General features: G+C 44.8%; 1 protein-coding gene across 3 annotated transcripts in view; it reads right to left on the bottom strand.

Annotated features, from left to right (window-relative positions):
* wnk4a (WNK lysine deficient protein kinase 4a) overlaps positions 1-16,044 on the bottom strand; it is a 37,293-nt gene that overhangs the window by 14,315 nt on the left and 6,934 nt on the right. For all 3 annotated transcript variants that reach the window (XM_076760203.1, XM_076760206.1, XM_076760204.1), the window contains 6 exons: positions 6,252-6,424; positions 5,664-5,884; positions 4,710-4,867; positions 1,824-1,912; positions 1,298-1,517; positions 176-536 (listed from right to left, as the gene is read on the bottom strand). In XM_076760203.1, the coding sequence (XP_076616318.1) occupies positions 176-536; positions 1,298-1,517; positions 1,824-1,912; positions 4,710-4,867; positions 5,664-5,884; positions 6,252-6,424 (1,222 nt within the window). The remainder of the gene's footprint in view (positions 1-175; positions 537-1,297; positions 1,518-1,823; positions 1,913-4,709; positions 4,868-5,663; positions 5,885-6,251; positions 6,425-16,044) is intronic.

Raw genomic sequence — 16,044 nt, 5'->3', positions numbered from 1 at the left:
AGTTGTGCAGCTAAAAACGCACCGTCTCCAGAGTTTACGATGAGTTTTTCACTGGAACACATAACAGATAAAGCTGAGGGGTCAAAAATGTAAGTTTTTGATGCTTTACTGACAGCTACCACAGACGGAGCCCACAGACTGTTCATGCTATGTGATGTTATATTAGGCGGCTCACAGTTAGCAGAGGACAGGCTGTTGTGGCGCATGTGGAAGTGCTGGTCCGCCTCGGGCTCCTCTGGCTCTGCGGGGTAGTTGGAGCTGACGCCAGAGTCCGCAGAGCTGGTGACGGGGGACAGGATGGGGGCTGGAGGCGTCAGGGCCGGGGTGGGGGACTCCGCCGCGACAACTTCACAGACTTTAGGTAAAGGAGGCTGAATCTCCGCCTCTTCTTCTATGGCTTCCTGCTCCTGCTTCTTCTTCCGCTCCTCTGCCAGCCGCCTCAGCTTCTCTCTCTGACGCTTGATGGCCGTCACTCTGTCCCGTATGGCCTTGGCCACGAGCTTGAAGTCCGCTTCGCACACGAACCCAAGCACGACCTGCATAACAACACGGCGAGATGGTGAGGGCACAACACGAACACATGTGTGTAAGTCATGGTCCGTGGTGTGCTGCTGCTGCAACATGTAAACAATTAAGCAGGCAGACAGTCTCCCCTTTGATGTGACAAATGCTTTTGCGCTACCAACATTCGTTTCGTGAAACCGACACACACCGTCTGCATTCTCTGTCAGCGTGGAGTCTCGCTCAGCCTCTTGTGACACTCAGCCCAGCAGAGTGGGACACTCAGTCCAAAACTGCCTCTCAACACATAGTCAGATTACAGCAGATCGACAGGACTAGATGTCCCCTGCTGATACCAAATTTGATCTTGATGAAAACCACCACAAAGAGGTAAACAAGTAAGGAATTGTAGCGTGCATTTTCATTAAAAGTGACCTCTGCAGAGGGGAGTTCTGGGCACATGAGGGCTTGTTTCGTAACAAGCGAGAGAGCCATTATATTATTAAAGACGTGACCTCGGCTGCTTCCTGAGACACGCTCTCACATTTCCAACCACTGATGATTAAATGTTGAGCCGTGCCCTTGACACACTCTGCAAGGTGTTCTCTTTATGGGCCGGGGCGCGTTTCAGCGTTTCAGCCGCCATAACAACAGCGTAAAGGAAGCATAATGATGGCAGAGTGCATCAGTGAGGCTGCGTTCACCTTTTGGGGTCAAGTGTCAAAAGACACTCAATGGGCGCTACAAACTGGGCCAGTAAGGCAGTAAAGGTTGCCGTCTTGGTGTGTCGGCCTACCATCTCCTGAGACACCTCCTCAGGCACGTCTTTGTAGAGCTCAAAGAGGAACTCGATGGCGTTGTTGTCCTTGTACTTCCCGTGGAGCTTCTTGGTGTCGTCCATGCGCAGCCACAGCTTCAGGCCCGGCTTCACCATGTCGTCCTCCTCTGCCAGCTCCACGTGCACGCCATTGTTCTCCTGGAAGAAGGGGTGATCCAGGAGGTCCTGAATGGTGTATCTGCAGTAAAGGAAGAAAAATCTACTTTTAGATGCTCAGATCAGAAACCCAGATCTTGCATTATATATCCAGAACTAATTACAAAGACTCTTGTCCGACTCTCTGCAGATGCAAAAAATGGAATCTGATTCAATGCTGCAAAAATTTTATCTGCGCGAAATCTGAGTTATGAGCTAGAATCTAGATAAATCTTATCAAAGAAAGCAAAAAAACACGGAAACATGGATCAGCGCACTTCATAAAGGTCAAAACACACATTATTTGTGCAATCTGTCATTGTTGATCAGCGTATGTGTTCACTCGTACCTTTCATCGTTGTTCATACGAATGCAGCCCTCAATGATCTCCTTGAGCTCTGGGACTTTGACTTTGTAGAAACTGTCGGGTTTCATTCCCTGTGAAAACAATCAGAGGAGCTTTACTTCATCTGCTGGCCTTCCTACTGTGTCGACAAGTACCAGAGGGGGGGTGCTTTCAGCAGAATAAGCGATCAGCTGCAGTGATCTCTTCCTTGAACATTTATCGCACACTTCTCTTGTCAGAGGATCTAATCGAAGCAGGAACAGCCACTCGCACCTGCAGGGCATGTAACTGTAATCCTCCGCTTTGTGACATCTGCCACTAGCCAGCATGACAATCGGCTCTGCAATGGCGTCAACACCAGAGGAGGACGACACCGAGAGCTCATGAAAATGGAAAAAACCCAAGACGCTCACCTGCCTCCTTCCTTCCACCTAAACCGACCCGTCAAAGGGTTTTTAACTGCTGACAGCTGGAGCTTCTCTGCACAGTTTATCTCAAAACAGAAAATACTCGGGCAGGACTGTACTCTCCACGACATAAGGGAGGTGTTTCAAACGCTATCATGAGAAAGTACATAGATTACAGCAGAGCTCTAAAGGCCCTGATACGAACACAGTGGGTCAAGGTCAAAAAGATGTTTGGCCTGCAGATACCAAAGCAGCTGATGTTAGGTCAAAACAATCAAACAGACCTCCCAGAAAACAGCTGAGTGATCCACTTTGTTAGCACATGTAACGACCGACATGTCACTTAATTATTTCTCAAACTATTTCTGCTTCATGTTTAAGTGAAACAAAGGACGGATCTGAGACAGCAGAGAGCAGAAAACACTCAACAAGTGTCTTTGACTTCTGCGCTGAAGCTTCTGCGCAGTCACTGAAATTCTGTTATCTCATATGTGAAATGTGATTTAGAGGATCTGAAGCGCAGCACAGAGGTTTCTTTGTTGAAGCAGTTCGATTCAGTGTCCTCACAGGAACCATCTGGATAAACCAGTTTTCCCTCAATCCAAATCTAATTTCACTCTGCTCCTTTCATGCACTGACAGAGGTCCAGATATAAGTACAAAGCATGAATGTGATGTTCTGTGACATAGATTAAATCTCAACATTTGCTTTTATATGGTAATAAACTGAAAATCTTTGGGTTCTGGACTGTTGGCTGGACAAAAACGAGAGATTTGAATAGGCAAATCTGGGCTCTCGGGACCTGAGAACAAAAAGTTGTACATGCTTTTATCTGTTCTCAGATCAGCCAGGGCTCCCTCCGCCGCCTCCAGCTGTTAGAAAACGCTGCTTGCCTCCCAACACTGGCTCCTTGTTAGATTTATAATTGATTTAAAATTCTAAACGGCTCCTAAACACATTTCTGATTTACTTTATGAGCCATTTGACCATTAAGATCCACAGACGGAGCAAAATAACCTTTAGTCACATCTCTCGGTGAACAGGAGCAAATCCCTGCAGCCAACCTCCAAAATCCTCTTGGAAGCCTTCCCAGAAGAAGTGAGGTCCGCATACTTCTGGCCATGCAGTGCACATGAGAAGGCATTTTTCAACAGTAAGTTGGCATTTATTTACTTATCAATCTACTTATTTGATAGAAATGAAAACATCTTATGAACAAGACCAAGCCTGCAGACGGCTGCGGCCACCCACGTGCAAACGATTTCCAACGCATTTACTTACATTTGTATATGTTCTGCCTTTCATACATCAAGCTGTATTTCTTACTCTAGGACCCTGAAATAGCATGTGACGTCCCATACAAGTCAGTTATGTACGAAGTGAAAAGTTACATAAAGTTTACATAAAGGTTGATGTTTAATGCTGCGAACATGTCGAACTGCCGTGCCAGTAAATTGACAGATGCCTTCAGTGCTGGACATGAACATAAAACGTAAACAGATCATGAAAGGCTGTGCTAATATGACTTTAATTAAATCTTCTCGTATGGGTAAGCTCCTCCGACTGCACATGGAACATTATTATGTTGTCTTGTTTGTGGAGGAGCCAGGCCCTCTCTGGCTTATTGGCATTGTCGCTTTCTCACTTTCCAGCCTTCGTCAGACACTGTTTGCTTTGCATATGCGACACGCGAGGAAGAAACAGCTCTCTTTGTGAAGTGAGGAGTGAGACACAATTTCCAAAACATATAATTCTACCATCGCCGGCTCTCGCCCACCGTGGCGTCATTTGCTGTGCTTGGCACCCGGGAACAGCTTGAAATACGGCAGCCTAAAGCCACTACTGTAACGCTACGGTCTTAAAACTCACTACGCTGCTTCTGGTCTTTATTCTCAGACGGCATATTTTTTTCTGTATAAAACTTTATGACGTGATCTGAATCCAACATCCTGTAAAAGGACACTTGGTTGGGATTCAGGCTCTCGTCATCATTCGACTGATATCTTCCAATGCAATAAAAGATTTTCAAACACATTTGTGCTTTCTTAAAATAATTGATTTTCTGAAAGGCTTAACGAGCAGTCGAGACAGAAAATGTGCAAACGTCAGCGCTGATCGGTTTTCCACTGGGGAACGGAATATTCCAGTGAATACGATAGGCAGAACCAGTTAGACGGGATCTTTGAACCAGTAAACACACTAGCAATCAGTGAGGCACACATCTGCGTCATGATTGCGGGCTGAAAACAGCAAAGCGGTCAGGTTATGGTACAGTCCTACACCCTGAGCTTGTAATGGACAAAGCTGAGCCTTTAATAGACAAAATGCGGCTTTGGTTCCACATGGGCCCCACTTCTCTCCAAGGACTCAGGATATCCAGATGTATACACCAGATATCCTGGTTCCTCTCGGTTTAATCCCAGCGCACAGACACATGTTGACAATTACATTAAACACGGCTCCTCCTCCTTCTTTTACTCACACTGGTGACTTTGCGGTAGATCTGGGCGGCGTTTTGGCACTCGGAGTACGGGTACTCAGAGGTGGCCATCTCCAGGATGCACATTCCAAAGGCGTAGACGTCCACCGCTTCGTCGTACTTCTCCTCGTACATCTCCGGGGCCATGAACTCTGGTGTTCCTGTCAGGGTTCAGAGGGCAGAGTTAGCAGAGTTAGAGGTCAACGGTTCTTCTGTTCCAACTACTGAAGAAGTGAAGAACAATAGAAAGTCCAGTTTCTGTCGAGTTGAGTTTCTGATGAATGGAGGCCGATATTGACTCTCCTTTCAGCCCTGTTTTGGCCTCCACCAACTCCTGAGGGAAACATTTGACTCTTGAGCAGCTAAAAAAGCTCACCAGCTAGTTGCTAACTAATGGATGTTAAAGGGTAAAACAGCAACATCAATCAGTACTTTATATACACACTAACATACTTTCAGGTGACGTGTTTATGTGCAGTACTGTTTATCTTAGTGCTTTAAAAGTGAATAACCAACTCAGTCCTTGTGCATTGTTGTGGGAAAATCAATTTCTGTTAAATTGAAAACAAAAATCAACTCATTTTCTGAATCACTGAGCGCAGCACGACCCCTCTTTGTGAATGAAGCATACAGTGTTCAGATTTGGTGACTTGAAGGATAAAAAGTGTCACTTTGAACAAGCATCAACAAGTCTTTATGCTGCGTCTGATGGCTGACACTCCCTGCAGAGGGAGGGCCGGCTGCCTCTGAAATTAAACGCCATTTGCGTAATGATGGTGCATTAAAAACGTATTTTAAATAGAGGCACGTATGGTCGGCTGTGCGCAGGGGGAAGAAGAAGGAATCCAAGCAGGAATCAAAATGATTAACTGAAGGCTTAATTTTGAGTTTTTAGGTAGATATGAACTGTTAGATTTTATCAGCTGAAGGAGACTGCTGACCCAAATTCACACTCACCAATGACACTTTTAGCAAAAGAGGCACTTTTGAGAGTGGCCAGTCCCAGATCGCCTATCTTGACGGAGCCGGTGGGGCCGGTGATGAAGATGTTGTCGCACTTGAGGTCCCGGTGGATGATGGGAGGAGTGCGGGTGTGCAGGAAGTGAAGCCCTTTGAGGATCTGACGACTCCAGCGCTGCAGCAGCTTCAGCTTCATCTCCTTAAACCTCTTCAAGTACCTAAAACAAAAGAGGTCAAGGCTGAACTCCCCATTTCCAAACATATCAAAACACTGGAAGAAGAGAAGGCGCCATTAAATAATTCAGGTCTTATTTTGGCAGCCAAGGGGAAGTTTTTAAGTGAGCTGGTTTCCTGAATTCTCTCCCAGAACATTGTACCCAAAGTGGAGCTATCGTCTGGTCCTTATTCCACGTCTGTAATCACAGTTTTAAAAGCTGTCAAACATGACACAAAGCTCCTCTTTTGTGTGGAAGACATGAGGAGTTTCATGTGGACAAAGGATATTCGCCATTTGAGAAGCATAACGCCGTCTTTTAGCTGGACTTTCTTCTGCAGTTGAAGGGGAAACCAGGCAGAGGGACTCACGTTTTGAGCGTGCCTGAGGTCATGAGCTCGGTCACCAGGATGATGCACTTGTGGCCTTTCACCGTCGACTTCCAGGAGTCGTGGAAGCGGACGATGTTTGGGTGCTGCAGGCACTTCAGCATCTCCACCTCCTCGCTGAAACGCTGTCGCTCCGCCTTGGTCAGCTTGCGGGTCTGCAGAGAAAATCACGTTGGTTATTGTCAAGTGGGATTTTACTCTTTACTATCCCTGTTTTTATTCTCATTCTGTCTTTTTTATGTGAAGCACGTGGTGCATGTGATTCATTTGGTGTAAAACACTTTGAGCTGCATTTCCTGTATGAAAGGTGCTATGTTAAGTCAGGTCATTTCAGCTTGGGAGGGAGGGTATTTTGTTTTGTTTTGCCCTGAACAATCAGTAGCGACGGACCTCCATCTCGCTGTCATCTTCAGTCAACACAGACGCTGTTATTGGCCGCCAGGAGCAGTTAACATTTTCACGATGACTGCAGAAAAATGCCATAATTCAGCTGACAGCAACCTGCGAGGCTGCGTTTATCTCATCCTTGCTTATTGCCATATTCTGCCCCTATTTTTGTGGCTGTGGCTCATTTCTGGCTCTAGCTTGGGAACACGACATCCACCTTCTTTATCCTGCCTGACAGCAATTCTGACGTCGAGAAACTCCCAACGCTGCTGCTTTTACTGCTCCGCTGTCTTTATCGCTGGCAATAAAAGAAGGGAGCGTCAGACCTGTACTTTCATTCCAGTGGCTAGATGATCTTTATATGTTAGTCATCATGTTTTTTGTTTCACAGACTGATCTGGTCTCTGATCTGGTCGAGGATGCACCTGCACACAGAGCACGCAATGATCAGACACCTGTTGAAGGTGTTTGCATGCCACGCCTCCCAGTTCTCAGTACTCCAGGTAGCTCATTCAGGTTTTTAACCTGCAAATACATAAGTCGTATACTCCAAAACGGAAGATAAGTCCTTATAGAGATTTAAACATCTACATTTCACAGCTGGACGACGACATCTGTTGATAGTCGTCATGTGATATGATTGAAAGCTCACAACTGTGCCTAAATGGACCCTGACGAGAGATTGTTTTGTCAAGCATAAAAACGCCGTCGTGTTGACAGTGGAGTTGTCGAGCTCCGTTCTGGTTATGTAAGTCAGTAGCAATAAACACAGCAATTTGATAAATCACTGTTACTTTAACTAATGAGCTCGCGGCAGGAATGGAAACCACAGGTTCATCCATCTGGGTGACCCCTCCGATTACATAATCACATTTATTTCCCAATAAGGGGAGCTCTGACTTTACAAATTCAAGGAGGAGGTTTCTGAAATCCACGTAAAACTGAACCAAACACTGTAATCGCGCTGGACGAACAAAGACATTTTTGTGCTTCCTCTAGGATGAATGGCCCAATTTAGCTGCTGTTGGTGTAACTCTGCCTGTGGTGGGTGGTTAGTGGAAAACTCCTGGGAGACTTCAGGACCATGAATCCTGCATTGAGGCAGAATTCTGGGAAAAATGCTCTGCATATGTTTATGCTTACAATCAACTTGACCGCTATACGCTCTCTCCTTCCCCTCTGCTCTTTCCCAGTGAGTGAGGAGGCGCTGCTGCTGCTGCTAATGCTAAGCTGCCGCATCAACACAGGAGGCAGCCTGTTTGAAGACCTGCGCTGTCTGAGGTCACGCCACACAAGAGCCCTTTTACCTGCGTCAGTCACCTGTCAAACTCTCATTTTACACCAGCAACTCAAACATGAGGGCTCAGAAGGAAGACAAGGAGGCGACTTCTGAGCGAGCGGTTTGCTATTAGGTCGATAGTGATCAGTTTATGACGTGAACACAGGCTGCAGCTCATTGCAGACTTCTGTCAGAAACACTTAATGGTTTGCAAAAAAGGAAAAAAGGAGGAAAAGCAAAGACTATAATGGTTTTAAAATGTCAGCAGGGCTCAAAAGGTTATTAGATTATAGACATGTTCATGCATCTTCTAAATAAGTGAGTTCAACTTTAACTAAATTGAGGCAACACGTGCTTGTTTTTTGTCTGGCAAGATGTCTTCTTTCCAGGCAGTTTTTAGATTAGAGCATTTCACTGGCTCTGGCTTAATGCTTGAAACTACAATTTTCAGCATTATGAAGCTGTTTGATGAACACTAACAAGGACAAAACTGCTTTGTCAAAGTCAGAATGTCTCTGCGTCCAGACAAACGTGCTTGTCTTCAGTCCGGCTGCACTACTTTTAAAGTAAGCGCAGGTCATTCGAGAGTAGATGTTTTTACTTGTTTTATAAATATTGGTTAGTGAAATTTTCCAGTTTGGTTGGAGGATAATTACTTTCAATATTTCCTCAGTTTTATTGCTTTATTTTCTTGTTTTTGATAGTTAAGCTTTTGCACTGCAACTTAGTTTTAGGACGACAGATGTCAGATTTGGAGGTTTAATCTATAGATCGCTGCACCCTGATAAACACACCGAACATTAAACAAATAATGGCGTGAATATAAGAGTGTGTGTGTGCAGTTTGTGTGTGAGTGAGTCAGTGGGTTTATGGGTTGATGTGCAGCTGGGTATTTATGTATCTAAGGGCGAGAGTGTCGGACCCCTGTGCAGTGAGCTTTGTCTCCTGTGGATAGTCGCCTGTTTGCTGCACACAGTCAGTGTAACATGCTTTAGCTGTGGCATGCAGCCGAACCACTTGGAGACCCTGACACTTCCAAAACCACAGGATTTACTAGAGCTTGGCACGCTGGATGGCATGACTGCAAAATGCTAAAAGGCAACATGCAGACATTTGGCAACTTCTGAGGGACTCTTATGAAAAAGCAAAAATCCTGCTATGGCAACTCTGAACAACGCTGTAAAACACGAGCTGCTGAACAAACGGGTGATTCTTTCAACAAAACCGGCAAGCTGAGGAAATAATCCTTTAAAATGTAAAAAAGAAAATGTGATATCTGGTGGAAAATTAAGTACAGATGGAAACAACAAAGCATAAGCGTGAGCTGTGTTCACATTGCGATGCTGTCATCTGATTACATCGTTACTGGTGCTGGCTGATTTACCGGTAGCGTAACGCCTCCTCCCAGTAAGCAGGCGCACTTCATCTGTGACTAATGGCAGAAATGAAAACCGACCGCACAGTAATGCTTCAGTTTTACTGTTTCATATCATGACAGTTACCAGTTCATCTGAGAAAAGTCTAACAAACATGATTACAAATAACTAGAATGTGCTTCAATTAGACTTGATGGTATCTATCTGCACCCAGAAGCCCTCTGGCATTTCCCACAGAAAGAATCCTCCGTCGACAAGTGTGCAAGGCCTCTATCAAACTTTTCCATGGGATATTTGACTGCATATATCTGCCACCACCTCTCTCTCCCTCCTCCCCTCTTTGGAAAATGAGGCCAAGAAACGTTGTGTAACACTGGAGAAAGCGATGCAGGGGGGAGCCATAAAAACAAACCGAGACAAGTGGGTTTATCCGCAAAAACAGTCCAGATTCAGAGGAGCGTGAACGAGCCTCTGCTAAGTTTTCTTACACCGTCATGTCTTCCAGATGGATTTTTTATTCTTAGCTGCTGGGAGGTGTGTGTGTGTGTGTGTGTGTGTGGGTGGGTGGGTGTTGAGTTGGGGGTCTGCAATAGCTGGGGCTGGAAATACTTGGGCTTAGTGCCATGTAAGTGGAGTTACATAAGCAGTGTTGATGGTAGAGGAGCCACCAGCATTAAGAAGTCCCTGTCTGTCAGCGCCCCTATTATGACAACCGGGACACGAACACGACACGTCAGTCGACTTTTGCACCAAACCAGGTGGTGTACGCCACAGCTTAACACAGGATTGAACATTTTGAACTGTCCTGATGTTACGCTGTGTGGCATCAGACTGTGGTCTCTGCAGGAATCTTGACTAAATACAGACAGAAAAGTAGGGCAAGTGAAAAAAGGATCCAGTCACACCACTTAAAGCCTGCAGGGGTGTGTGTTAAGGGTTACAAGCAGGGGTGTCAATGCATCTTTTCATATCTATGTCTTGAATACTTGGATCTGAATTCAAATTTATGTAAGTGCTGAAATGATTCGTCCGTTTACGGATGCCAGAAAATTACTCAACAAGTTAAATATTAATGAAAAAAATAGTTATTAATTACCTATATTGTTAACAATTTGATTATTTGCAGTGTAAGTCTGGTGTTATTCTATCTGTATCTTAAAAAAAACCCCATTAAAACACCGAAACAAGGTTTTAGTCCGTCTCTCAGTAGCTTCCCCGTCCTCTCTGTGGCCTATTCCTTCCAACTAAAGACATAAATCCTCGAAAACAGGTCACAAATATGTAGTTTCATTTGAAAAAACTCAGTGATTTCCTAAAACAATTGGTCACTGTAGGACTATTTTCAGCTGTGGATTAATTCACATTTGGTGCTTTGTTATACAGAACTTATACAGCAGCGCGAAGGTGTTTGTGGGACTGAGCCAAAATAAACTATTACACAGTTAATGCTTCGAGTTTAAGGCTTATCCGTTCATTCACATTTTTGCGACCTCCAGCTCTTAAACGAGGGTTTTTGGTTGTCACCTTGAGCTTTGTGTAGCCATTTTTCACTATTTTGTAACATTTTAATTAACATAACAATTAAATGATCAATTGAAAAGAATAAGGCAAAGATGAAGTGACCATGAAAACAATTGTTGGTTGCAAACAGAGACCATGTTCATAATATGTTTTTGTGTCAACCCAGAAATAATCAACTTCATCTGACATATTTTCCTTTTACCTTGACCCCTGTTTGAACCCCTTTAGGGACTAAAATATAAGCCTGTCATCTTCTTCCTGACATTAACGTACTATTGAAAGTGCTGTTGACAGGCCATAACTCCTGTGCTCCAGATGCTGACAGTGAGGAGCCCTGCAGATAAAGACCAGAGTTCACCGAGACCTTCTGATGACAGAACAGACAAGAGAGAACCTGCACGGCTTCAGAGGCGGTGACGACTGCCTCGCCAAGCTCTGGGATTGAGGTCAAAGGCAAAGAGAAAGAAAAAAAAAAAAAAGGTCTGACCTCACACCTCTAGGACTGACATACCCGCCTTGACTGACACGCACTTAATATAAACACGCACGTAGGCACTTACACTGGCACAGTGTCGCATTTAGATGTTTGCAGGTGAGAACTGAGGTGGCAGTGTGCTCTTTCCAAGGAAAACCTGACATGTTCTGTAAATGGAGCGGGCAGAGGGAGGTTAGCCATTAATCTCATAAGGATTGAGGACTCAAACCAGCCTCTGACTGCTGCTCTCACACTGACAACCTGAGCTGACTGCTGGCGCCCGGCTAATTACCTGCACAAGTAAACGAGACCTAAGATGCCGGATTACACCATCTCTCATGTAGCTGAGGAGTAAAAAGTGGCCTGTAAAGCAAGTCAGCCTTAGTTCTACTTTGACATATTTAAGCAGCTCTTTCTTATTACTTGTGGTATTGATACATCCACAATAAGCTGACACCAGCCAATATCGATGTATATATCAGTCTGGCTCTGACTGGTCCTCGCTCAGTTGTCCTCTGAACTGCACAGTGAGTCACCTCAGACAGAATCGCGTCACCTTGTTTGACAGACTAAGATTGATTGGCTTGTTTGAGAGATATCTCCTTCTTCCGCCTGTTTACTTTGTTACTCCTGACATCTCTTAACCTGCGGAGTGTTTGTTTTTAGTGACTCACTAAAACCTTTAACGGTCTTCTATAAACTGTGCTGCGCTTTCAGTACAGTCCTTTAAGACCACGCTTGCCTTTCAAGCTGAGATTTGCATTGCACAACTCCAGTAATTGGTAACTTTTCCTTTGCACACTACCTGCCTGATTCCTGCACATCTATACACGCTGTATCAGTGTCTTTTGTTGTGCTTCTCACTTGGCATCTTTGGATTATGGAAATGACAAGGACGTATTCTGCAGCTGCTTGTAGGTGTCCATTAAATGCTTGAGTTGGACATTGTAATGGCTGCTGTGTCAGCACAGTAAGTATCAATATGCGGGATGTTTAGTGTTGTCCAGGCCTATCAGTCATTCGTAAACAGCTCCCTGTGTGACTTCAACACTTGGTTGGCCTGTATGCAGCAACGTGAAGACCAGTTCGGCCTGTGACACTTGGCAGATGACCTCTGAGCCATCTCACGTCAAAGTTAAATGGAGACGAGAGGGCTTCCTTCCTCCGATCTGATCAAATAACCCTGCCAGGGAAGGTGGAGGGGGCGGGCGGTTCTCTCAGTGCAATGGCATTTGAAGAGCAGTGTGTGAATGGAACAAACACTTTGTCCTCATCAGCAAACCCAGCAAACCACAGAAAGATCACAAGATGCCTGGAAGATACGCACTGTTCGAGTTTCGCCTTCAAAAATACAACAGCAGTCGGGTCAACACGACTGGAGAAACAGCAAAGGGGTGGAAAGAGCTTCGTTACGGGTCATTCAGTCCAAACTGGAAATGCCATCACGCAGAAATACAGTGACATCCTTTGTATGGTGACCAAAGTGTAAACAAGGTGTCAATACTTGCATCATTTCAGTAATGGCAGCAACTGGAATGACAAAAATCAAGCAAAGAGAAAGTTCCTGAAGCTGAAATTTGGGCTAAAACACACTTTTTTTACCAGCTTGTTGACGCCTCGCTCCGCTGTACACCTGACTGATCTGAACTCAACGCAGCAGCAGTGCGAGAATTCAAAAAACAAGCGATGTGTCACATGAGATTCTCCCAGAAATAAACAACTTATATTTAGCCGTTCCTCATCCTGCACACTGAGGGCCATTATTGAAAAGTGTGTGTGAGTTACACCGCCGCAGCGGACATAACAGCCTGTCACGGTCCGTCACAGTTGCGTCTTCTGCCGCTATAAAGAGCCGAGTTGGACCTGCGAGCTCTTAGACTGACTCAACTGGCCGGAGACGGCAAAAAAATGTGTGTGTGCATCTTTACAACAGAGGGCCTCTCTGATCAGTTACTCAAACTGCAAAAAAACCCATAAACACATGACTGTCAATATTTTAAAATCCATGAAATGGCATCATTCTTTTTGTTAGCGCTTTAATTTTCGGCGCTAAAAGGGACGTAAATCAGTGCTCACGCTGCGATATTTCAAAAGCTTCTCAATTACCTCTGACATTTCTAACAGCAGCCTCGCAGCACACAGATTCCATCTAATCATTGACGTTAGCGGATGTAAACTCCCAATCTGATTACAAGAATTACCTCAGCCCTAATCATTTCAAAACGTTTACAATAATTATGGTCCGGGCTGCAGCCTACAGGCCTCAACAGGCTCATGACAAAACATATCTGACAAGATTTGAAGGTAGGTCTCTCTTGGGCGGATTCCTGAGATCTTCACAGGAAAGACCTGGGCTAAGCAGTATTTGCACATACTTGTTTTCATGGTTCTTTTAAGCCTGCTTGGCTGTCACATAGGTGGGATTTGCCAAACAGGAGCAGGAGAATGTAACCACGAGAGGGTCTGAGCCAAGAGCTCCCGAGCTTCGATCAGACAGGAAGTAAAGTGTGACTATCCATTATTTCACAGGAATGAAGCGGCAGGCTCACTGATCAGCGACTAATGAACACATCTGGGTTGTCAGGTTGTGAGAAAAAATGCTGGATTTAGCTTTAATATTTAGAAATAATGCTGCATGCTTGTTGGTTTCTGACATTCTAATGAGGCATCAAATCTGCAGTTTCATTATCAATGAATGGATTTTGATTGAGATGCTCTTCAGCTCTTTTACAGAACAGGACATTGGATGATTTCTGGATTAGGATGAAGCAATTCTGAACCCTTTGTTGGGTGCCTTCTCAGAGATTGATATAGAAAGACATTTTTTCTTCTTCTTTTGTTTTGTTATCATCTCACTCCCTTAAACTTACTGTATCTTAACCCCCAGGCTGAGAGGAAGTAGATTTTCCTTCAGATGACAACAAAGCGGTCACTGTTTTAACTGAGCTCCACACATCTGGAACTCCGAGCCGGACAACATGCTAAGCTTTACTGGGAACTCGTATTTGACTGAGATCTGAGCAGGTCGGCGTCAGAGCGAAGCCTTTGAAGCTGTGAGCGCAGGCTCAGCCAGCAGAGAAGATGATCTCATCTCAGTCTGTTTTAATATTGCTTTTTATGAAGCTTTCTATAAAGCGGATAAAAATCCTTGAATAAGGCTTGAAATTCCTAATATCTGGAAAGAAACATTCCTCCGATTTGTTCCGTACAGATGTTTTCGGGAACGCCTGGCGAGCTGAACCGAATGAAACTTCTCGCTGAAACGAAACATGAATCACGTGTTGCTTGTTGAAGCGCGTTCTGTAACTAGTTTATTTGTACTCCACTTTAGCTGTGGCTGCAGGAGGGGTGCAGCTGCATAGTGTTACACTGACAAACAAGCATGTGCTATCAAGTGCCACTGGCAACCAGGACCGGATACCGTTTACGAAGTGATGGTATGCACGCGGTGCCCTTGTCACAGGAAGGCAACGTGAAAGATTTATGAATCTGTGGCTCAGCTCTGTCCCATAAGGAGTCCAAATGACATCTATACCACCAGCATGAACGTGAGCCCTGACTTAAGATAAATGTGACCTGAGAAAGCACCGGTCAAATCTGGGAGGAGACACATTAAAGCTGTCTGTTGACTGAGAAAACACATTACAGTGTTTGTTGATGTGTTTTGCAAGGTACCAGGTAGAGTCATTACTGTACACCAATGGCCGATTCATCCCAGGACTCACATGGCACATTTACACTCCCGACACCTTCGTCCTGCACGCTCCGACACACACGGCCGGTTCAGAAACGAGCAGAGGTTACACCGCCGAGTCTCTCCCTGACCAACTATGGCCTCAGAGCCCAAACAGCTATTAAAACCTGAGGTCTTTGGTTTGTTTAGGAAGCAGGACTCGGGCCTCTCCAGGGCCCAAACTGCAGTGTGGACCACGTGTTTTCCCCTACAGGAACACACTGTCAAAGCTAAAAACACGGTGGAGAGAGGAAATTTCTCCAAAGCACACAGCTGATTTGCTTCTTAAAAGGTGCAGTCGGAGATTTTAATCCAATACACTTTCGGTCGGATTCAGCAAATATGTCTCCTTTTGTGTCATTGTAAATAGAACATGTTCGGGTTTTGGACAGTTGCTCTCACCAAAAATGAAGAACATTTTTAACTTCACCTGCAGGATTGATGACACTGGGCTTGTATAAGGGCCTTAAATCTGTCAGGAATCATCTTCATCAAGAGAAGTTTTGATATACATTAACAGACATGAGGATTAAGAGCTAATCTGAGAATTAAGGCCAAGTCCCAGTAGAGATATGACATATATATATATATATATCATATTTGTGCTCCCTTCAGAGACGATGTGATCCCTGTAAACACAAGAGATTCCTCTGCAGGAAAGGATACGACGCTGTTTTTGAAAAGATCTCCAAAACCTGGTGTCAAGACAGAAGCCTTCTATGCTCCATCTGACAAACATGAACATATTACTGGAAGCTGGAAAACTTTAGACAAACCTGGACCGCTTGCTGAAATCTCTCACATGAAGAATCGATCTGCGGGAGGATCCCAATAAAAGCGGTGACTCAGCAGAGACGGAGGCTGTGCCAACAGCGCACTGGTGTACGTAAAATAACAATAGCTCAGTCATTATATCTGGCAGATGGAACCAGTTTCTACTGTGGTTTTTCCACTTAGTGCTCCCAGTACATGGCTGGCAGACTTACGTCTAACTCCAGCTGTGA

The sequence above is a fragment of the Chaetodon auriga genome, chromosome 20 (assembly GCF_051107435.1).
Source record: "Chaetodon auriga isolate fChaAug3 chromosome 20, fChaAug3.hap1, whole genome shotgun sequence".
Lineage (NCBI taxonomy): Eukaryota > Metazoa > Chordata > Actinopteri > Chaetodontiformes > Chaetodontidae > Chaetodon > Chaetodon auriga.
This window is presented reverse-complemented; position numbering and strand designations above follow the sequence as displayed.